Below are 24,269 nucleotides of genomic sequence, written 5' to 3'. Positions count from 1 at the left end.
GGGGACACAGGCAGAAACACAGCAGGGGAGCAGCCAAGCACACAGCAGCAGCAGGAGACAGATGCCATGGGGACCATGAGGCAAGCAGGCCAAACTGTCTTCCTCTCAGCTGAAGGGAAACCAGGGCCAAAGGCATGTCTGGTCCTAAGCCTTTTTCTCAACCCTTGTTCCTCATTCTGCGAGCACCGTTTAGCGGTTTGGGATGGAAAGATTACCTCCCTGTCAAAATGTCCATCAACAGAAACACATTTCTTAAAGCATCTTTTAAATAAAAACATCTACATCTGCCCCAAAGTTCACAAGAACCTCCTTCTTAAGATTAAACTCTGGCAAAACTGAACTAATTATATTATTCACATATTTTCCCTGTGGCAGATTCTCCACAAGTTTTAGAAAGGCAAAATATTAGCCCCTTTCATTTTTATCTTTACCATTATTACTAGCCCCATTTTATTTTATACATACAACTATTACATATACAATTTTTATACACAAGTTTCCTCCACCCAAAGATGAAAACTAAGACTATTTGAATGATCTTGGGGAAGGTGTAAGATCAGCTGGTGTCATGACAAGAAGCAGAGAGACCTAGCGATCTCACGAAGATTGAGGAGAAGTCTCATAACACTCTGGGTCAAAAGGCCCAAGACCAGGAGGTGCCAGTTACCTGGGCAATGCTCCCATCATAATAGAAGGCAAGAGATTAATAAAGGCTCATAGGCAGCCTCATCTTCAGGAAGTTAGATGCTAATATGACCATGATGCTGTCATTCTTGGACTTAGTTACTTAAACCAGCTTTCTGATTCAGTGTAGCAGGTTTCATATGGAAGAAAGCTAGGGTGCTGGGGGAGAGGTATTGTAAAGAGCTTCTAGACATGGTTACATGGAAAAAATCCACCCCAGTGTCTTCCAGGGATGCAAATAACGATTATGTCCACGGTTAGGCACACAGGTAGGAACCAGGTTGTGCCCAGGGGACAGCTATTAGAGGCCATGGCTACCCTGGAGGAAGGCGCCATGTTTTTTACAGTTCTGATGGTTTGGGAGTGAGAATTGCCATAAGAGAGGTAAGACCATGTCTACAAGGGAGCAAGAGAGAGAGGGAAGTCTACACTGTTGATAGAAGCAACCACATTTTATGTAGCTGAGTCAGCCCCATAGCAGCACTGGATGCAACACCTGACTCCCAGTGGCTTCTCAACAAAGTTACATGAATGAAGAAGTGATTGAGAAAATCACTCATTCACTACAGGTGATATTACCTATTACCAAAGAAATACAACGTGAGATTTTTGGAGGATAACTGGGTAATTAAATCAGGATTTTAAATGAAATGCAGCATTTAGATAATATCAAATATTGGCTATAGTAAGCACATTAAAAGTGGTCACCAATAAGTTATACATTTAATGAGAGAGTACAGACACTGTCGGGTTCTAGGCGAGCTGCCCTGAGGATTTCTCTCCTGCCATGTGCCGCACGTTCGCTGTTCATGTCTTATTCTCCAGGTAGACTGTAGCTGAGTGACTCAGCCAGGGTTCCATTCCTACTGAAACATTAGGCTAGCCACCTCATCATGCAGGTGAGAAAACCAAGGCCAAAAGAGCTTTGAGGGCACGACCAGTGGCAGGGCTGATTCTAGAAACCAGGACTCTTGATTCATAGGTCTGTACTTTATTAATGCATTCAGTTGCTGATTCATGAAACCACATCTGGTCTGCTGATGGAGAGGCACGAGGAATCACCTGGTTTCATACAAGGGTCCTTCCTCCAATAAAACAAACTTCTTGGTGGGACAAAAATCTGATCTTACTGAATAATAACCATGATAGTAATAGAAGTAGCAGCTAATATTTGTTATTCCATGGTTACATATCAGGCTTGTGCAAAGTACTTCACCTGTATTAACCTTATTCCTTATAATGCCCCATGAGGAAGGTCCTATTCCATTCACAAGGAAACAGACCCACTATGTCACCTTGCTCACAGATTGTGGGGCCACATCTGAACCCAAAGAAACACTACCCTGTGAATCAGCTGAGTAAACTTTCTTTTTCCAAGAAGAGATGCTCTTGATGCAAAGGTACCTCTACTACATCCTCAGCAGGCAGCAAGGAGAAGCAGCCTGAGGGCTTCTGGCTCCTGTTTCGCCACCACCTGGCTGAGGGAGCTGGGCCCAGCACTCATGCCACCTCGCAGAGTCCCGGTTTCCTTTCTGGAAAACGAGCTCAGTGACCACCAGTTCATCTCTTGTTGAAAGGCTCCAATGGGCAAAGCTATGCCACAGCTCTTAAAAGCCACTTGCAGTCAATGGGCCTATGGTGTGACCATCACATGATGTCCTTTTGGTGCATGCCTACCCTGTCTAGCTAAGCTGCTCGCCCACTCCTGAGGGCCAGTGGCTTTCAGGCACAGACTCTGATATCAGATGGAACCAGGTTCAAATTCTGGATTTTCTGCTTCACCAACAATTTCCTTAAACCCTTCAGGCTTCAGTGTCCCTACCCCACGAGGGTGCTGTGAGGCCAGACGTCAAGGCGCATGCACTGCACTTGGCTGCCATCAGCTCCAGGGAGTCCCAGAGATCAGGACCAGCACACGTACTGATGGCAGGCTCTGGGGGGCACAGGTTGCATTTGGAGCACAGCCAGCAGCACAGATCAGGCAGACATTTTTGGCTGATCCTGCAGAGTTGGGAGGACCAACATGTAGTGTGGAAGCAGCACAGGCTCAGGATCCCCCAGAGGTATGCTTCTTTCTCAGCCTTGTTCTAAAGAGCTGCGTGCCTGCTGCCACGTGACCTCCCACACTTGTCTCTTTCTTCACCTATAGAACAAGTGGGCTGGACCATGTGGTTCCTGAGGTCCACTAAATGCTATCACCTTGACCCAAACAACCAGCCATCCTCAACCACATCTGCACAGCCTGGGCACGGCGACAGACGGTCAACCACAGGGGCTACCAGCCAGACTGCACGCCAACCGTTCCCCGTGCCCTCGTACCCACCCTAGCTGAAAAACGGTTAAGCAGAGACATGAGCAGGCACAACGGACAAAGCAGACACAGGAAGAAAGGAATATGTTCCACCTGGCGACTTGCTTTAGGCCTTGGTAGGCCAAGCCGAGTTCTCCATCTTCATTTAAATATCCCCAATCCTCAGTCTTGCTAGAAACAAAGGACAGAAAAACAGGGTGTCCAGTGTAGAGGGAAGAGACAGGCAGGCAGGGAGTCCTGGAAAGTGAGGAGATTCTACCCAAGGTTTGGAAATTTAAAAAAGGCAAGGCTCAAGAACTCCCATTTTCCCTTCGTCCTCTCCTGTCACCTGCAAACAGCATCTCTCCCCGAAGTCCTCTGGTTTCCGGTACTGTCTGGAAGTGGGCTCATGTGGTCTCATGCGGGGCCTGCTAATAACCCCGGGTAGGAAAGCATGCTGCCCCAGAGACAGCAGAGGGCCAACTTGTTCGGCAGCTCTGTAAATGGCAGCAAGGCAGCAGTGAGGGTACAGTAGAAGCATTCACATAGCCTCACACATGGTGCTTCCCTCAATCAGACTGATTCAGACAAGAACAGGGAGAGATGCCAAAAGGGATGGGAGGAGAGGACCCTATGTGTGTGTGGAGGAGGCTGCAGGCAATGAGCAGGCTCTGGTGGGGAAGGCATTGCATCCTGCAGAGCAGCATGGGAAGCCCCTGGGGGACTTTAGCCTCAACCAGGGTAAGGAAGGAGACTGCAGACACTACCTGCTTTTCAATGTAGATCTTTCTGAGACTCCTTAAGCACACAAAAGTATTAACTAATCTTAACTCCAGCTCTCCTTGCAGGGTCTTTCTCAAATAGCTAAAACAAGTTTTGTGATGCCCTAGATGAGAACTGAATGATGTCTCCCCTTGACCTTGGGACTGGGGTGTGTTACCACTTTTAGTCAATTTGGGAAAGCAGGACTCCTTACCCCTCCACATGCAAACTCTTTTGCTGTCTCCAAGTCACCCAGTGTCTGCCCCATGCCAGCAAGGGCAGCCCCTGGAGGTCAGGTGTGTCCGATGTTCCACCTACACCTATGTCCTCACCTCACACAGCCCTGGGCACACAGAGATACTCAAGGGCCAGCAGGGTTGGGTGGAGGAGGGCAGGTAGGGGCCTGCTGCCCCCAGCAGGACTCTGTCCACCTCCCTGCTCCTAACAGCCTCTGTTCCTGGAGTACTCCTCTTGCAGGCCAGATTCCAGCTTTCTACGCAGGAATAATGGAGCAAGAACTGCATTCATACGGCCCGAAATGAGGACGCATAATCCCCTCATCCTCATTCCCGGGGGGCAAACCATCTGTAAACCAAAAGTAAAATCCTAAGGCCCCCCACCATCTGAAGGGACTTCCTCCTCAGCCAGGGCTCTTTTAACGTTTAACCCTAGAGACTGTTTCAGGCCATGATAGGAAGTGGGGGTCGGGCATGCCTCATTATACCTCTCCATCATTAACATCAACACGGACTTTAACAAATCCCAAACTCATAACTCAGCATCATCCCTTCTCAGGTGTTAGTGCCTGCATTTTACTAGGGCCTTTCATGGCTGGTGCTTTAACCCAAAGGCACAGCTCCCTAGAGGACTGTAGGCACCACTGCAGTGATTCTTGGGGAGGGCCAGAAGCAGACAGCATCAGCGCTGAAAGGGAAAAAGTGCAGGGATCCTGGGCTCCACCCACCTTCTTCTCCACACTAGAGAAACACTGACTCCTGTGCCAGGACCCAGCGTCTCCAGACCTTGCACTAAAGCTCCTTTCCAGCCTCCGGCTCTCCAAGCCCCCAGGGAGGGGCTGCTGGGGCCCTGTCTCAAAGGGTCACCTCACCTCTGTCGTCCCCATAGAGCTACAGACTACAGAGCTCTCTAGGGTGGGGCACGCAAAGCTGACTCATACAACAAGGAAGTTAGCATTAATGCCCAGGCCACCAGCCTCACAGGGCCACACTCCCGGAATTCTTAATTCTGTAACAAGCCAGACACTATGGACAAAGGTAAAAGTAGAGAACTGTGCAGCCCAGGCAGCCCACAGTGCTCAGGAAATCAGACACACGAGTAAATTAAAAACCAGTCAACCAACTTGCCTCAGCCATTGGTTCCCAGAGGAGAGAACCCCTGGAGGAGATCCTCCAGCTCCACTTAGGCCACTACGGGCCAATTTCAGGGAGGGAGCGCCACTTCCTGGTGGGAGAAGAAAAAACCCAAACTACTTGGCTCGGGAATTTTGTTGAAAAGGTAAGTGCTTGATATCAATTAATAAATCTACAAATATTTACAGAGAGGCCACTGTGCCACACAGAGATAAGTTAACTCTCTGCAGTCGGTTCCCAGCCACAGGAGGCAGTGAGGCTCGGCATCCAGGAAACTGGCTGGGGAACCTAGCAGCCCAGGGCAACTCCCAGCCCCACCTATGAGCCTGTGGCCCGGGCTAATCACCTCCACGCCCTGGGCCTCTTTCTTTATGGGTAAAGTGAAAGCAACCCGCTGAATTATCGCAAAGGTTTCTTCCAGATCTTTAATTACTAACCTTATGCAAAGGTTTCTTCCGGATCTTATAGAAGACCAGACAAGGCCTAGAATAATCTTTGCCTCTGTGAAGATACTGAAAAACAGGATCTGCCAACCATGGCCCTGACACAGCTAAGAACCTGCCTCCCTGGGGAAACAGACAAGGTTCCTGCCAGCTCAGAGATGGTCGGTTTCCCGGTCCTAAAAAGCCCGCTGTGTGCTCCAAAGATAGCCTATCTTCTTTAGTTCATAGCCAAGCTTTCTATTCAACCTCCTAGCATATTCCCGGGGACCTCTGGGAAATGGAAGACACACCCCAAATGCCAGGAACAGCAGAGAAACATCTGAGGCCCTAGGCCTGGCCACATGAGGGTGAATGGTTTACGGATCGATACCACCCAGCCACGAAATTACAGGAGACCCAAACTGGGCTGCTGACTCAGGACCAGCAGAACTTTGGGAAACATAAGCAAATGATCACCTCCCGGAAAAAACCCAAGAGCTCTTAGCTAGGACTGGTTAAAGCTGGGCCCTCTGGGGGAGGAGCTGGGCAGAAGTCAGCTCTTCCTGCCTTCTTTGCCATTCTGAGCAAGGCAGCCCACAGCAGCTGAGGCTCAAGGTCAAATGAGCTAACAGCTCCAAGCAAATCTTGAGACTGTACACAGTTCCCTGTCAAACACAGTCTCCACTGCCCTGGACAGGCCCATGGTGTGTGGATGGGGGGTGTGTGAATAATAACCCCAGTTGCATCTGACCAAGCCTAGGGGGCAAAGCCTGGAGGCCTCCTGTCTTGCCGGGGACCTGCTGGGTGGAGAGGAGCTGCTGGGAGGTTTTCTGGGACATCAGGAACGCAGCAGTCTCACTTTGGAGTTCTACACTCTTGGTAAGGCTTGGGTAGAAGTGGACAGGAATCAAAGCAGCACTGTTCTTGGAGCCAGACCAGAGCCCTGGCCACACTCCTGCCCCTATCTAGCTCTGTGACTTTAAGTGTTCGCCCAAGGTGAGGCTGGTCTGAGGGCAGCAGCAACCTGTGCCTTCCTAACCCACTTCCCCATCCTCCTCCCATAGACAGCCCTGAAAAGAAGACAAACTGCCCAGCCCCCAGCTCATGTTCACAGCCCTCTTGCCCCTTTGTCTTCCTATATACAAAATGGTGATAATGACGTTGGTGTCTCTTAGTTCCCAGAGGTATAAAAGGAGAAAGCTCTGTGGAAGCAGAAGTGCCACCTGCATTCCTGCAGCTCCTCTCAGAGCAGACCCTCGACAATGGCTTCTCTCCCCAGAGTTCAAAACAAGGGAAAAGACACAGTTGTAGGCACCAAAACAAAACTCTATAAACTATGAAGGTTAGCAAGTGACCAAAGTTCTGAACTTGAGGGTCATGACTGCTTAAAGGGGCTGTGACTGGGAATGTGACGGAAGCCCCCAGAAATCTAAGCAAAATTCAGCATATGAGTGTAACTTGTTCTAGGGAGAGGATACATGTCATCAAAATTCTAAATGGTCCCCCACAAATCACACAAGTGTAGATATAATTTATATTTAAACAGTATTTAACTCTCCATTACAGGAAAACGGTAGGAAAGGTAGAGCAGCTGTCTATCTCCAAAGCACCCCAGTTGCCAGGGTGGCCCTCATGGTAATGGGAATCCCCTTGCTATGGGCTCCACGGAGTCCCAGTTGGGTCCCTGTTCCCTGCCAGCCTGCCTGGCGGCTCTCCTCCCTCAATGTTGGGATTTGGAGCAATCATGAACACTTCCCAAAACTAAGGCCAGCCTGGGAGAGGGGCAGACCCACCGAGGCCCCTTCCACAGCACCTGGTGCAGCACACACCGCAGAGCTGGCTCTTCAGGCCTCCGCTCCCCAGGGCAGCCGGCTCCTTTTCTGTACTTAACTCAGTTTCACAGGCTATTAGTTTCCTATTGTATGCCAGGCTTGCTGGGAACAGAATTATTTTAAGATATAATAAAAGCTATTCTTATTTTATCACCATCATTATTATTGCTGTAAAGGAAGACAAATCCAGGGTATTAAGCAGCCCCTGGGAAAACCTAAACTGGGATCTGGATCCCTGACAACCGCTAAATGAATAAAAGGGGCTGCCAACAGCGACGGCTCTGAAGATCGGGAGATACGCTTGTCAGATCAAGCACACGGTGCTTCTTCCTTTCTACTTTAATATCACCTGGGCTTTTTCTTATTCATCTCATTTCTTATCTTCAACCCAAGGTAATTAAAAATTACTAAATCTTGACTCCAGTTTTAGCACTGAGAGTCACCTGCATTCCTTCTCTCCCTCCTTTAGGGAAAAGAATTATACTTCTCTTGAAATACATTTAATTTCCTCCTGGAGCCTGCGACTTCTGATTACCTACTCAGTGGCCGGAAGCCGCCCCAGCCTGAGTCAGGCCTTCTGGATTCAACCTTGACTCAGGCACAGGACCCCTCCGGGCCTCAGTCTCCTCCTCTGCAGAAGGAGGGACTGGATGAAAATATCTGGGAATCAAAGCACCAGAAGTCTTCAGTGACTCTGTGACATTCTTGCAAAAAACTTAAAAGTTGCACTCACAGTGCCACCTAGTGACATTTTTTGGAAATGTTTGCTGTTTTCACCAATTTTGAACAAATACTTAATGATCAGCATTCTACTAGTTGAGGTAAGACAGAAAGGTAGCCAGGGAAAAGACCAGCTCCATCTTTTTTTTTTTCTTTCTTCTTTTTCTTTTTTTTTTTCTGAGACAGAGTTTCACTCTTGTTGCCTAGGCTGGAGTGCAATGGCATGATCCCAGCTCACTGCAACCTCTGCCTCCTGGGTTCAAGTGATTCTCCTGCCTCAGCCTCCCGAGTAGCTGGGATTACAGGCACCTGCCACTATGCCTGGCTAATTTTTGTATTTTTAGTAGAGACAGAGTTTCACCACATTGGCCAGGCTGGTCTCAAACTCCTGACCTCAGGTGATCTGCCCATCTCGGCCTCCCAAAGTGCTTAGATTACAAGTGTGAGCCACCATGCTCGGTCAGCCAGCTCCATTTTTATAGGTGCCCAAAGGGGCATGAGGAAGCAGAGACGATAACAACGGTGATCACGGCAGTAACACTCATCATGTGTGCACCACAGACAGGCACTGTCCTAAGTTCCTTACACGGATGATAGGAGCTCACCCCATCTTCCCCAAAGCCACAGAAGGAACGCTGCTATGGCTGTCCCAGTTCAGATGAGGTGACTGAGGCACCTATTGGTCATGCGACCACTACTAAATGGTGAGGAGTGGACTCTGCAGTGCGCCTTCTCAGGCACTCTGCCTTGGGGGTCTGCGTTCTGTCTGCTGACAATGCTTGGCCCTGCTGCCGCCCTCAGACAATCACTCTTGCTTGCCTTAACCCTGGCTCAGCTCATCTTCAAGGGGACAGTGGTTGCTAAACTCACATCCAGGGAGATCTCATTTTGGCTAAGACGGTGGAGGTGAAATGCTCCCATTCCACCCCTGAGTGCCCAGCTTGGGTTCCATCTGTTCTGAATGACAGAGGATGGGCCCCCAATGTGTGACACACATTGCATGCATGAGAAGGGCATTGCAGCAGGTGGCTAAGCAGCCCTCCGCTGTCAGTTAGCCAGCCCCCACCCCAGCTAGCTTCCTCTCAAGGAGAAAAGCTGTTCCCGGCCAGGCCTTCCTATTCCACTCCTGTTATCCTCCCAGGGAAGCTCCCTGTGCCTAATCCTTTTCAGGGGACCTGGGCTCTAGATGCTGAGACTGTGTTGCTTGAGCCTTGCTGAGCTAACAGTAGGGCAGGGGACTGAGTCAGTCTTTCTGTGTCCTCTAATAAATAATTCTCTGATGCTCAGCACATGGTCATCACCTGAGGAAAACCCCAAACAGATTCGGCTGGGCAGAGCCCTTCTCTGTGGCCTTGTCCAGCACAGTTGACCACGGCAGCCTTACCTGTTTGTCTGGCAGACCCCATGATAGGCTTCAATGGCATCCTCCTGGTCAACATGCTTTTCACTGTTAGGCCAACTTGATCTGGCATTAATGTTCGGCTCCTAGAAATCCCCAGATAAAAAAAATAACTCTGGTTAAACAATTGTCACAAAATGGCTTTATATACAAACAGATATAAAAACGTGCCTTTGGGAAAAGACAAAGGCCTGGAAGAACAGAGATAACCACAATCAAACCCAGGCCAGGAACATGACTCCAAAAGGTCACCTTGGAAGAGACACAGAACGACGAGGCCAGGCTGAGACAGAGCTGCATGTGGGGCAGTGGGGGAAGATGGCCAGGAGGTGCCCCTGGGAGGAGAGAGCACCCAAGTCCAGAGCACACAGGTAGACCCTGGCTTGGCTGGAATCCTCCACACTCATCAGCACCTGCTTACCCCAGCCGTCCTGAGGCTCATGCCCAGAGGTGGCTCAGGCTTTTAGACCCCATGGAGTGACCCAAGTGGCCTCGGTCCCCATCCTCTGGCTCTAGTCTGTCCCAGGAAGTGAGAACATTAGGAAAATACAGTGAACAGAACTTGCCACCCTGGGGGAATGGGAGGGACCAAGGACTCTCTCCATTTCAGAAAGCAAACAGCAAGGGGTATGAGGTGAAAAGGCCACCCTGAAGTTACCTATTAAACGTCTTCATATTAACTTCAGAAGATTCTAGAAGCTTCTAGCTGCATCCCCCAGGGAAGGTCATGCTGACAGGGCAGCAAGTCTTTTGCTCTGCCTTTTTAGAGGAGACCCCACAGTGAGAGACTCTGCTCTTTCAGGTTTTAGACCCTCGTGGGTAAAGATATATTTAAAAAACACTAATTTATCACCTAGGGTCACCCCTCAGCAGCCCCACCGCGGGCCGCCATCTTGTTACCGCGTTCCTGCCGGCGAGTCGCCGCTGGTCGGCGCTCACGATCTGGGTCCTGAGGATGAGCACCTCCTCCTTGCGCACCTCGAGCTCCTCGTGGGCCAGCTTGAGCTGGTTCAGCAGGAGGCTGTAGCTGTCTGGGGAGCTGTGGCTGGAGTTATTCTGCATGGCTTGGTCGGCCACGGCTTTCCTCAGTTCATTCAGGTCATTCTTCAGCTTTTTGTTCTCTGACTCCAGCTCTTGCCTCTGGAAGACAGCCCAAGGGCCGCTGCCATTACTCCCTGCCCTAAGGCCCTCTCCCTGTGTGGGCCTCCCCTCCTCTCCTTCTTTTGTCCACTGGGAAACTTCCCTCTTTAAACGTTGAAACACATGGAAAGTTCTGACTGCCATCAGCAAGCAGTCAAAGCTGGAACCTGGATGTGAACTCATGACTTCAGGTCACAAGCGTGAAGCACCTGCACAATGCCTCAGGAGCGGCAGTTCCCCGAAGTGATTCAACAGTGTTCATGTTTCTAAACACGTTTGGCTGTGAAACTCCTCCTTGTGGAAATGCTGGGCTCACAATTTTAAATGACATATAGTAAACATAGGAATTCCTAGAATCCAAACATGTTCACATGCTTTGTGGCTTTCCAAGAAAAGGTACACAATGCAGGATTTCCTAACTTTATTTGCCCAGAGAACCCCTTGCTCCCCATTTTTCAGGGAGCATCATTTTTGTCCTGGACTAATGACTTGGAAGATACACCAGGGACATAGTTTTGTTTTGGTCATATAGAAAGCCACCAACTGTCAATGTCAGCAGAGGAAAAATACCTACATACAGAATCGAATGTGCTATTGGAACTCAACTTTGGAACATTATATTTTCTGGGTAGTACATTTAACTTTGTGTTGGAGATGAAGTCTGATGATCACACACAAACTGCCAGCAGGACCCTGGGATATATGAGATTCAAAATTTCCCAAAGGAAACCCAAAGATGTGGATGAGTATGCATTGTTTGCATGTTTGTTACAGAGCCATAGCATGATGGAACTAGGAGACGGCTGGGGAGAATGAATCTCTTGATTTGCTGAGTGAGGAAGCTGAGCCCAGGGAGGGGAAGGCTCACAGCAAGTTTAGAGACTGACCTAGGACAGATGGCCAGGGCTCCCGACTCCTGGTCCAGGGTGCCCCCATGACCCCACCATATATGTGGTCATTTCCAGAAGATTTAGAACCATGCACAGAGATAGTAACTCTGCAGACATGACGAAGGCCCCAAAATAAGGTGATTAATAATGATCATTGATGAGTCACCAAGTCTCTGGTGAGTCTATTTACTAAGTTCAGAAGTTCAGAATCCCCTCAGTGCCTGGGTGATCTTCCGGCAGCCAAGGCCATCCTCAGGAGAGCCAGCGTCACATGCTAGAGGAACACTGGGTGTGGAGACAGCCCTCGGTCCCCTCCTGGCTCAAGGTGCACACTGCACAGTCCTGGAACCTTAGCCTCCTCAGGTGTGGCTTAAGGGAGTGAGAACAGCTGGTGGCTAAGGTTTCCTCCAACCTTGACAGGCCAGAACTGAGCTCAGTGACAGCTGTCAGCTGGGTGCCTGAGCTGACAGCCACCCCAGGCCCTACTCAGCTGTGAGATTGTGCCTCAAGACAAAGAGAGCCAGGTTGGGTGAAAGCTCTGGCTGTTTTTCAAGGATTTCTGCGCAGGGCACATCTGTGACATTTCTATTTATCCCATTCTCTAAACACTCCTGGATACCATCTCCCATAATCATACCCCACGGGTCCCCCACACATCACCTCTCCTTTCCACTCCCCTCTCTTCCCCCACAGGCTCACTACCATTTCCTCATCATCCTTTCTGGTCAACAGTGCCAAAAGAATATGCATGCTTTATTGTGGTAAAAAATATAACACACAAAATTAGCCATCTTACCTATTGCCAAAAGAATATGCATGCTTTATTGTGGTAAAAAATATAACACACAAAGTCTTGCTCTGTCGCCCAGGCTGGAGTGCAGTGGCGAGATCTCGGCACACTGCAAGCTCCGTCTCCTGGGTTCACGCCATTCTCCTGCCTCAGCCTCCTGAGTAGCTGGAACTACAGGCGGCCACCACCACGCCCGGCTTTTTTTTTTTTTTTTTTTCTTTTTTTGTATTTCTAGTAGAGATGGGGTTTCACCATGTTAGCCAGGATGGTCTCGATCTCCTGACCTCATGATCCACCCGCCTTGGCCTCCCAAAGTGCTGGGATTACAGGTGTGAGCCACGCGCCGGCCCCATCTTACCTATTTTTACGTGCACAGTTCAGTGACATTAAGTCCATTTATGTTGTGCAACCATCCGCACCATCCATCTCCAGAACTTTTTCACCTTTCCCAGCTGAAACTCTGTCCCCATGAAACACTAACTCCCTATCCCCGGTCCTCATCTGCTGCAACCATCATTCTACTTTCTGTCTCTGAGTTTGACCCTTCTAGGTACCTCATATAAATGGAAACATGAATTTGTGTGAAAGACATAGTTTTGATGCATTCAAATGCTATGCCATTCCAGTTGGAGAATAAGGGAGTCCCATTCCCTGACCCTCCCTCCCACCAATCTTCATCATCTGCCTTCTTCAGGCCAGGCACTGTGCTAGGTGCTGCAGGCACAACACCTGCTTAGAACCTACCAATTACACTAAAGTACAGATCATGGCACTGCGGCCTGGAACACACCATGACATGAGTGAATCCAGAGTGACTGCGGAACACAGGAGAATGCCATCCACTGACTCAGGCAACAGAACAGGTCTGAACAGCTAAAAGACAGGAGCAGCTAGCTATGTGAAAAAGGCAGACAAGAGGTCTCCAGGTACAAAGGCCTCAGAGAAGGAGAACAAGCAGGACTTGCTGGGGAAAGGCTGTCATGCAGAAGGCAGAGCAGAGGGGGCAGGGGTCAAGAGATTCCAAAACCCAGGGAAGGGAGCTGGATCCAGGAAAAAGCAGTGAGTTGGTCATCACAGAGCTTCAGAAGGGTTTCCCTGGTTTCCATGGGGAGATAGGCCATCTGGCTGGAGTACAACGTGGCATGGCCCATGGCAGGGAGCAGAGGGAGATGGGAATGAGCTGCAGAGATTTAGGAGGTGGAATTGTCAAGACCTGGAGACTACTTGGATGTGGGAAGTAAGTGGGAAGAAAGTCTAGATGCTTGAGTGACATGTGTGTCATCTATTGAGACAAGATGGGGTTTCAGGGTTCAGATGTGTTCAGCTGTAGTCTCCATGGCGCAGTGAGCAGTTAGAATTAAGGGCTAGAGATGGATCAGTATGTTGGTGAGGACTGAAGTCTTGGGAGGATGTGTGGGTGGGTGGGGGTGAAACTGCCCCAGGAGAGTGTGCTGAGGCTGGGCCCTGCACACCACATGCTTCCAATTTCCTGTCCCTGGATAGCCCCAGGACTTCAAGCTCCTAGGTTAGCTGTACATTGGACTGGGCAGGAACCTTTCTGTACAGTTGGGGTATCTATTTCTTAAACTTCAGTACATCCCCGGAGAGCACTCTATGAGACAAAGTAGATATTTCACACAGGATGAACGCTACCACTGGAGGCAGCACAATTTTGAATGAGGGTTCATTGAAATTCTATATATAATCAACACTAAATCACCATTCTATAACTTTGTAAGATTTTAAACCAGTAAAACTGATCTGTGTTCCATAAAACAAGCTAAAGTTATGAAAATGGCTCTCACAAATCTAGCCACAGTAAACAGTAATGGATGCAGTTTGTTTTAAAATTCTGAGGAATTTTAATAAAATGAACAGTCCAGTTCTCTCTCAAAAAAAAAAAAAAGCCTAGTTTCATCACAGGATTATTTATAAAAGTAAAACATGAGAATATATCAATCAATTAGAGAATGTATAATTGTGATAATGTCATCAAATTTTAATCAACCATGGAAATCACGTTTACAAAGACATGTAGAAAAATGCTCGTTATAGTGAGGGAAAAAAGCAGAAAAATTATATATATAACAGCTATATAAATATGCATATAAAAAGCATTAGAAATAAATATTCAAATAATATCAAAGACTGCCTTTAAGTGGCAGGAATATGGATTTTTAAAAAATTCTCAATTTTCCTGTATTTAAAAATTTTTCTAAGATGAACAGAATTACTTTAATAAATTTACAGATAAAATGAAAAATGTCTATAAAAAGGATACATTAAGGAGAAAAAAAAACACTCAAAGTATCTTCTCAATTGAGTCTTTTCTGATGCATGTTCAACATTGGATAAGCCAATGGCTGGATAGTCAGTTGAGGTGAAAAGTGTTTAAGTGTCAAGCTGGACTCTCAGTTCTCTATTATTCTTGCACAAACTCTGAGTCAGTGGGTACCATCTCCTGATTTGAATCCAGCTCTGGCTGATAGCAGGTTGATAAAGAAAAACCAACACTGCTGCTGGCCGTAAGCAGGGTCTGTCTGCCCAGCTGGCTTCCAAGTCAGCACAGTCATGGCTGTTTTTGGCTACCAGGCCTGTCTCAGGCACCAGGGAATGGTGAGCTTCCTCCTCTGCTGACCCTAGAGCCACCCCTCCTACCCTCACCATCCCTACATTCATTCTCCTCTGCTTTTGCACACTGGCTGGGGCTAACAGTCACTGCAGGGAGACCCCATCTTCCATCCACCCTACTCAGGCCTCCAGAGACAATGCTCTGCAGGAGTGACTGGCCCTGAGAACCCTTCTACATGACCTTACCCCAAATGGGGGCACCTAAGCCTCATGCAGGGTACACAGTCAGTGTGCTTCTGCCAAGAGCTGCAGTTACCTTTTGCATTCCAGCGGGATCAGCAGAAATTTTTAAAATTCTGGTAAAAGGGTTTAAGCAAAAAATCGCTACTTGTCAAGGGGTCTTCCTAGAGTAGCCTCATCTCATGCATGTACCTGTGGGCAGCTTTTTCAAATCCAACTGGAAAAGGATCAGGCTGGAAGAGGCAGCTGAGTGGCCAGGTGTGTCGACTCATCATCTTAGCGCTTTGACTTACCTGCTCAGGTAGAGTCTATACTTTTGGAGGGCACAGTACACTTCCTACCCCTTTGCACACTTCAGAGCATTCAGGAGGGATGTGCATAGGGGGAACTCACTAAATATAAGCTGACTGTGTTCTGCCTAAAAGCCCAATTTCCATCATTATAAAAAATACTAATAAGTGGTCATAAAGTCCCCTGAATGCTGGACTGGGCCTAGTTAAGTGAGAAGCACCCAAGCCAGCCTCTTCAACATGAGTGCTTCCTTACAGTGGGTAATTTTAATCCCAGGGGTCCCCAGGACCAGCCTCTGTGACACGGCCCATAGGTAAAATCATTTCATCAGAGACAATGCTGGGAAAACCAGGTCTCACACCCTCAGAATCCTGGCCTAAGTCAACAGCAGCAGAGTGGAGCAGCTATTTAGACTTGTGGAAGTTTAAGACAAATATTTATTGCACCCTCTCTGTGCTGGGCCCCATGCTTGGCAGTGGAGACGAGGCCTGTAAAATCAAGAAGGGGCATCTTCCTCAAGGACAGCTAAATGGGAGGAGGAGTTTTTGCACTGATTTTAATGCAGGAGTCTGGGAGGCAGCTTCGTGGGTAGGGTAGTACAGTGGTTCTCAGACCTGAGTGGGCAACAGAATCCCTTGCAGGGCTTGTTAAAACACAGATGGCTGGGCCCTGGCCCAAGCTTCTGATTCAGTGGGTCTGGGAGGGGACCTGAGAATCTACATTTCCAGCAAGTTCAGTAATGCCTGATGCCATCAGTCCCACATCTACTCCTGGGGAACTACTGGGCCCCTCTCACCAGTTCTGAAAGGATGGGTGGCACTGATGTCCCCAAAGTGCTAACTATAATAGTTCACATGCTCATTTTCATCCCCAGGGGCTAAGCCTCCCTTGGGAAAGGCGGCTGAAGGCTGGCACGCAGAAGTCCCCTCGCTGCAGGCATTTATCCCACTGAAAGACTCCCAGGCTCCTTGGAGGGTTTTGAATCTGTAGAATATCACATGAGGAAAGTAAGTCTAATCAGCAACTCCAGAAGGAGATCTCTATGGCACACTCTCCCATGCCATCTGTGTGGCCCTGGTTGTTTAAAAGTCAGATGGTGCTGGGAAACCGGACATCCACAGCAAAAGAATTAAGTTGGGCCCTTACCTCAATCTTCAACAAAGATTAACTCAAAGTGGATCAAAGGCTTAAATGTAAGACCTAAAATTATAAAACTCTCAGAAGAAAACACAGGGCAAAAGCCTTATGACATCAGATTTGACAACGATTTCTTAAACATGACACCAAAGGCACAGGCAACAAAAGAAAATAGACAAACTGGACTTCATGAAAATGCAAACATTTTGTACACCAAAAGACACTATCAGAGTAAAAAGATGACCCACAGAATGGGAGAAATCACTTGCAAATCATGTATCTGATAAGGGATTAATATCTAGAATATGTAGAGAACTCCTAAAACTCAACACAAAACCCCAAACAGCGTAATTCAGAAATAGGCAGAAGACTGAAAAGACATTCTTCAAAGGCTACATGGAAATGACCAATAAGGCCGGGCACGGTGGCTCAAGCCTGTAATCCCAGCACTTTGGGAGGCCGAGACGGGCGGATCACGAGGTCAGGAGATCGAGACCATCCTGGCTAACGCGGTGAAACCCCGTCTCTACTAAAAAAAAAAAATACAAAAAACTAGCTGGGTGAGGTGGCGGGCGCCTGTAGTCCCAGCTACTCGGGAGGCTGAGGCAGGAGAATGGCATAAACCCAGGAGGCGGAGCTTGCAGTGAGCCGAGATCTGGCCACTGCACTCCAGCCTGGGCGACAGAGCGAGACTCCGTCTCAAAAAAAAAAAAAAAAAAGAAATGACCAATAAACACGAGAAGATGCTCAGTATTACTATTAGGAAAATGCAAGTCAAAACTACAATGAGACATCACCTTACACCTATCAGAATAGCTACTATAAAAAAAAATACTAAGTGTTGGCAAGGATGTGGAGAAATTAGAACCCTTGTGCACTGCTGGTGGGAATGTAAAATGTTACAGCTGCTATGGAGAACAGTACAGCAGTTCCTCAAAAAATTAACAGTAGGATGACCACATGATCCAGCAACTCCACTTCAGGGTATATACCTAAAAGAATTGAAAGCAGGGTCTCCAAGAGATACTTGGAAACCATGTTCAGTACAGTGTTATTCAAAATAGCTAAAACAGAGAAGCAGCCTAGATGTCTAACAAATGGAAAAGCAAAGTATGATCCGCACACACACAATGGGACACAGTCTTAGAAGAAGACGGACACATGCTACAATAGAGATGAACCATCAGGACATAATGTTAAGTGAAATAAGCCAATTACAAAAAACAAATACTATACGATTCTACTTGTGTGAGGAACCTAGAGTTGTCTAATGCAGAGAGACAAAGTACAGTCGTGGTTGCCAGAGGTTGGGGGAGGAGGAACTGGGGAGTTGTTAATGGGTGCAGAGCTTCAGTTTTAAAAGATGAAAAGAGTTATGGAGTGCTGGTGAGATGCTAGTATAACATTATGAGTGTATTTAATACTATTGAACTGTACACTTAAAAGAGTTAATTACAATGGTAAAGTTTTTGTGTATTTTACCACACTTTAAAAAATTAGAAATAAGCCATGGGAATGATTCAAGGCTGTTCTCCTGGGCAATGTAGCTGTTACCAGAGTTATTTATATTTTGACAAGTCAAGTGCAGCAGTAAGATGGGGGAAGGAATAGATCAAGGAGTTCGATCTGTAACAGATTGTGAACAGTCCATTGAGATAACTCACTACCTTCAGATCAACCAGCCAGAGTTATCTGTAGTCCTGTAAGTGACTGGCAGATAGGCTAAATTCCCACATTATCACGTCTTTGAGGATGGTAATGGGGTGGGCCTCTTCTGTAGCTCCTTTTCTGTGCACTCCTCCCTGCCGTGGGGCCCGCTCACCTCCCACTGTTCTACTGCACTGTCTCCCCACGTGCCAGCACAGGACACACTGGCAGATCCCTCTGCCCTACATCTGCCCATGCAAGCCTTGTTTTTTTCCTAAGTGATTTTTAGTGGCCATATTTTAACTGAAATTGTATTGGGTAGGTCATATATTTATTATCATTCCTATAGTAGATACAAATTTTCCTTCATTCCAAAGGTGAAGAAACTGCAGCATGGAAAAAGGAAGCTACCTGCTTATGGCTCTCCTTGTTAGCAGACTATGGCTCAGGGCCTGATCTCCTGATGCCCAGATTTGTCATCTGCCCTCTGACGGGGGAGTGTTCCAGGAAGCCTGTCTCCCAAGAATCCTACCTTCAGACTATTGTAGGCCAGATCTGTATCCAGGTCCAAATCTATGTCAGTCTGTGGTGGTTCCACCTACACGGATAGAGAGACAAAGATGAGCGTGGACCTCAAGCAAGATATTCCACAGAGGTGTTTCCAACTGTGGTCAAACTTGCTCATCCTGCCTGTGCGTGAATACCCAACACCCCCACCCTCCACAAGTCCACTTCCTTCTCACCTTCAAAGTGCAGCTCAACACTCCAGCCTACCATGAAGTGCTCCATCAACACCTCCCTCCTGTCCCCCCTCCACCTTCACTCACATGGTCCCCACAGGCACTTATAGGTTAAATATGTATAACACTGTGTTATGGCTTGAATTTTGTCCCCCAAAAGATATTCTGAAGTCCTTACCCCTAGAAACTGTGAATGTGACCTTATTTGCAAATAGGGTCTTTGCAGATGTAATCAAGTTAAGCTGGGGTCATTAGGGTGGACGTTAATCCAGTCGGAAGAAGACACGGGGAAGATGGCCATGTGAAGAGGGAGGCAGAGGCTGGAGCCACGCAGCTGCCAGGCAGGGAACACCAGGATGGCCAGAAACATGGGAAGTTAAGAGAAAGGCATGAAGCAAATTCTCCCTTAAAGCCTTCAAGAGAATACAGGCTGTCAACACCTTGATTTCTGACTTCCGGCCTCCAGAACTCTGAGAGAATAAATTTTTGTTGTTTTGTCATCCAGTTTGTGGTGTTTTGTTTCAGCAGCCTTAGGAAGCTAACACACACTGTAAAACTATGTCTCTAGTAACAAGGTTAACAAGTTACGTTCCAATATATGAGGGAGGAAACCTCCCCAGTGTGTTGTTTCCTAACTAAACTCTAAGCACCTTGCAGAGAGCTGCTTCCTCCATGACACTACCGCAGGTAGTAGAGATGGCCCACAACACTCTGTAATGCTGTCTGACATCAGAACTCCAAAGCTAGTGCTTGTCTATGGCAATTTCTGGAGTAACAACTCACTAGGATTCAGCTGAGCGAATAATTCCTACAGTTATTTAGCTGCTACTAGACTTAAACTGCCAATGAGAAAGGGGTAGAAACAGCTTCATAAATGGTTAACTACTTGGAGTAATTTCAAGTAGTGGGTGATAGTCCCTGAATAAGATGGACTTTTGGAGGTAAAAATGGAAAGATCACTTACTGAGATTACCTATGTGCTAGCTAGCAGTGTTAAGTCCTCCTGCTATGGATGGACTAGCATGCCCCAGGCTTGGAGACAGGAACAGGATCTGAGCATCTCCTGTACTCCTCCCAGTTGAAGGATGCCGACACTTAACTGCACTGTTTCCAGCCCTGCAACCTGGGGGTAAAGCCCCTCCAAGGTACCAGTGTCTGTTTTGCCTCCACCAACACCAGTGGTACAGGAGGCTGTGGCTGTCCAGGGTCCGCATTCAACCTGCTGCTCCGGTGAGAGTTCTGTACTTGTGTTCTATGTAGCATGGATTTGCCATGTGTCCATGGATAATATTGAGTACATTAGATTCTCAGAAAATGGAGATCACCTACTCAGACTCAAGGGGCTCTATTAAGATGGGCTGGCAGTCATGTTTGTAAGTGGGCAGCCCATAGGAATCACCCTATTGGCCAAGGTGACTTTGCCAGGCTTGAGAAAGGGAGGTGGCTGGGTGAGAGGTCAAATGCACTGACCATAGACTGTCATAGAGGTCCCACCCTCACTCCCATACTGATGGTACATCCCACGGGCTTCCCTGCCATTCCTCACTCAGTGCATTGCCTCTCTCTGCGGCTGAGACCCGAGCCATCTCTCTCCAGAATGAAGACCCAGGTAGCTCAGGATCCCTCTTTGGACCAACAGCGAATCCAAGAACTTGACCTCCAAAAGCTCCATTTCAGGGTGCTACAGAGGGATCCCATACCCTCCCCCAACCCACTCCTGCCTTTCCTTCCTTAAACTGTCAGAAACAAGGCCATTGTCCCTAAAGAGAGATCCTTAATATACATGACAGAGCTACGGCCCAGGCATAGAGTTCTAACTATTGTTCCGTGGTTATTTAGGAGGAAAAAGATACCCTTTTTTATTTGGTATCCAGAGAAGTTCTAAAGCCGAGATTCCAAAATTAGTTGGCATGTCTGGAATGGGGAGCCTGGAGAATGCATCTTTAGGTACAGCTGGATAGGCCAAGAACTTGTACGTCAGGCACCGTCTGATATCATCTGTGTAGCTTTTCATTGATTTGATTTGCACTTGCCTGTCAGGGCAGCTTTCCTTCTAATTCAGAGTAATTTAGAAGCCTAATCTTTTCACTTTCCATTCTGAATCAAGTCCACCTGAGAGATTTAAACCCATCAGCAAGATTTACCCCCCCAGTTACTGCTGGGGGGTGCGGGGGACAAGAATTTGCTAGCAATATAGATCAGAATCTGTATCACAATTGATTGCAAAGGGAACACAGGTGTTGCAAAAAATGGGCACAGAAGTGAGGTAAGGGATGCGGACTGAGAACATGGGGTAGGTGTCAAACTCCACAATTAATAATTCAGGCCTGAGAACACACGAAAGGCCTTTTTCAAGCTCACTATGAGGTCAGCTGATGATATAACCCATGGCAGAATTGGCCTTGTACCCTTTAGAAGTGGTCCTTCTATCTCCAGAGAAATAAATGGTTCTTTCCTCCTTAGCACTGCTATAGTCAATGGATTCTCTACTCCTATGGCACCAACCTGTTCACACTCAACTTGTATTTATTTAAGTGCTACCAAAGTTATTTTTTACTTTTCACATGTGTTATGTCCGGTTCTCTCAGACATAACATCTAAATTCCTCATAACATTTAAATTCCTCAATCCTCAAGAGAAATCCTGGGGATTTCTCTTACATTGTTATCTGCTGTCCTTTAATGAACATTTTGTGTACCTACTACATGCCTGGCACTGGCATAGTTCTGAATGCAGCGTGGGTGCCCAATAGTTCCTTGAGATGGAACGATTACTTTTGGGGCTACTAAGATTTCAAACAATATCCTTTCTAGACCCAAGAGGCTGCTGATAATCTGGACTGAGGCAAGGGTGCAGCCATGGGAGAGGAGGGTGAGTGACACACACTCGGTCTGCCTCTGACCCAAAAAGGCTGAACCCAAGCCCATGCCAGATCCCAGGTATGAAAGGGCGATAGGTTATCCCTGTGAACATTTGACTTCTGCTGTATTTACACACTTATTACACAGCCTGGTCCTCTGGCAGGGAGCTCCCCTCTTTGCAAGTAGGTGATGATGCCACAGACTTCCCCCTAGCTTCACCAGTGGAAACCCGGGGCACGAGGGAGCTTACTCCTGTTCAGCTGGGTGGTGTAGGGGCACTCAGAGAAGACTCAGCATGACTCCAATGCAATAAGGAGGAGCCCTCTGAGACTTAGCAGGAGCATGATCCCATGTGGTCACACATGCCACATGAGCCCTGGGAACATGAGCTGGATTGTTCTCTCATCCAAGCACCATAAGAGCACTGCAGCCCCTTCACGTACCTGGACTTTCTTGCTGTCCTGCTGTTCTCTCTTCTCCAGCTGCACTTGCAGCTTCTTCCTCTCCTGCTCCAGCTCCCGTACTCTCTTCTGCAGCTTCAGGAAGACCGTCATGTCCATGGCTGCCTTCTCCAGGCCGATTTCCTTCAAAGGAAGACAGGCGCAGAAAAGAGGTTTTCCTCAATACATGCCTTAGGGAACACACAGCACTTCACTGTCTCCCTCTCTATCAGCCATCTGTCTCCTCTCTCCTCCCAAACATCAATTTGCATCTCAAATACAGAGCCAATGACAACCAACTAACACTTCTCATATCACAGTTGGTGCTCCAGGCTCATTTTCTGTCCAGATAACATGAGTCTCAGCCATTTATATTCCTCCTGTGTGAGCCACTTAAAATGACCAATCATATATTCCAAGAACAAATGGATAAAAACACAGGCACTTTCTTTGAAAGTTAAAAGAGCTCTCTTCTGGAAAATGGTCCCATGCCAGAGAAACTACAGAACTTGGGACATAGCGCTTTCTAACGAAGATTCAACATGGTTACCAATCACTGCAATGTGCCGTCAGCCATCACTTGATTGCATCTTGAAATGGAATCAATGCTTGCTCTGCCCTGGAACCTATTTATCCAACAGATCTTAAAGCATCTATTTCCCAGATTTTGTTCCTTTTGGATTTATGCCTGAGTTTGCCCTCCAGGACTCTAATGCGTGGGGACAGGGGTGTACAAACACGTGCATCTGCCTGTGAATGGGGAATGTGTATAAGCACATCCATGTGGATTTTTAGGCACATGTATGTACATGTGAGACAATATAATTTGGTTCCACCAGGATTTAATGAGCACTGGTTCCGCCAGTGCTTCATGTTTAACCAGCACTGGACCAGTCTTGACTTCCTTGAAGAACATAAACCCAGTGATGACAATGCTTATGTCTACATATAGATAGTCACACATACAAACACCAGGGTGATATGCCTGGAGTTGAGGCTGACTGAAGCCTCCAGGGGCCTAGACTTAGAAGACTGCAATGTAAAGCCAAGCGTCTCAAGCCAGCACTTAGGCAAGGCTTACGAAGTGCGTCCAGCAGGCGGCAAGCCATGCAGAACCACACAACAGATAGGAGACCTTCAGATAGGACCTCCTTCTCTCCCTCCACCTCCTGCTCCAGCATTCTCTATTGCTCATGGTCTCTTATTTTTCTTTATAGCACTTAGCAGGACCTGCAATCATATCACATGTTTCTTCCCTAACGGCTCATTGTCTAGCTTTCTGTCAGATGAGGGCAGGGACTTCTCCGGCTCGGTCACCACTGTTTCTCTAGCAACGACCAGCAGATCCTGCACAAAGACCTGCTCCAAACTCATTTGTTTTTATTCTGTCTCTCCTCCATGTTATTTCCACATACTTTACAAGGTTGTGTGTGTGGCGCGCGCATGTGCCTGTGATTTTCTTTTCAAATGCCAGAGGAAAAATTGTATCTTTTGTACCTTTGACAAAATTACACACAGACCAGACAGTCCACTGTGTGGTACATTTAGTGACTGACTCTAAGAGGCTATTACCAAAAAAGATACAGTCACCCAGCATACTTTCATTCCAAATGTTTTTTGTTGTTCTGAGTTTTATCCAGCTTCTAAGTGAGGGGGCAATTTTCTTGTGTATTTATTGATATTACTATATGCACTATGATATTAAGTTGGGATAAGTTGTATCTATTTTAATGACTTAGCTGTTCCTTCTTAAACCACCTATTTCACCTCTCTGCATCAGTTTCTTGGTTTTTCAAGAGGAATCAGAGATCCATCTTCCTCTTTCCTTTCTGGATAGGGTGTAAGGTAAACAGTAATGTATTGCTTTGCACAGTAAGTGTTAACTCCAGAGAACTGTCTCTAAATCCACTGCAGGCCAAGTGATCCTCTCTTGAGAATTAGCCCCTGGGCACTCTGATCACCACCAGCAGAAGAGTAAATCTCTCTTGGACAGTTCCACACAGAAAAAACACACACTCCCTCTGGAGAAGGGCAGTACCCAAG

At 47.4% G+C, this 24,269-nt stretch overlaps 1 protein-coding gene across 2 annotated transcripts in view; it reads right to left on the bottom strand.

The window, feature by feature from the left end:
• MYO5B (myosin VB) overlaps positions 1–24,269 on the bottom strand; it is a 401,963-nt gene that overhangs the window by 31,049 nt on the left and 346,645 nt on the right. Inside the window, exons 26-30 of one of the 2 annotated variants that reach the window (XM_033177765.1) lie at positions 22,230–22,370; positions 18,718–18,783; positions 10,380–10,619; positions 9,465–9,565; positions 3,089–3,166 (exon numbers count right to left, since the gene is read on the bottom strand). In XM_033177765.1, the coding sequence (XP_033033656.1) occupies positions 3,089–3,166; positions 9,465–9,565; positions 10,380–10,619; positions 18,718–18,783; positions 22,230–22,370 (626 nt within the window). The remainder of the gene's footprint in view (positions 1–3,088; positions 3,167–9,464; positions 9,566–10,379; positions 10,620–18,717; positions 18,784–22,229; positions 22,371–24,269) is intronic. The other variant, XM_033177766.1, reaches the window with a different exon arrangement.

The sequence above is a fragment of the Trachypithecus francoisi genome, unplaced genomic scaffold, assembly GCF_009764315.1.
Source record: "Trachypithecus francoisi isolate TF-2019V2 unplaced genomic scaffold, Tfra_2.0 Lachesis_group19, whole genome shotgun sequence".
Classification (NCBI taxonomy): domain Eukaryota; kingdom Metazoa; phylum Chordata; class Mammalia; order Primates; family Cercopithecidae; genus Trachypithecus; species Trachypithecus francoisi.
The sequence above is the reverse complement of the archived record's forward strand: the minus strand, read 5'-3'. Positions and strand labels throughout refer to the sequence as shown.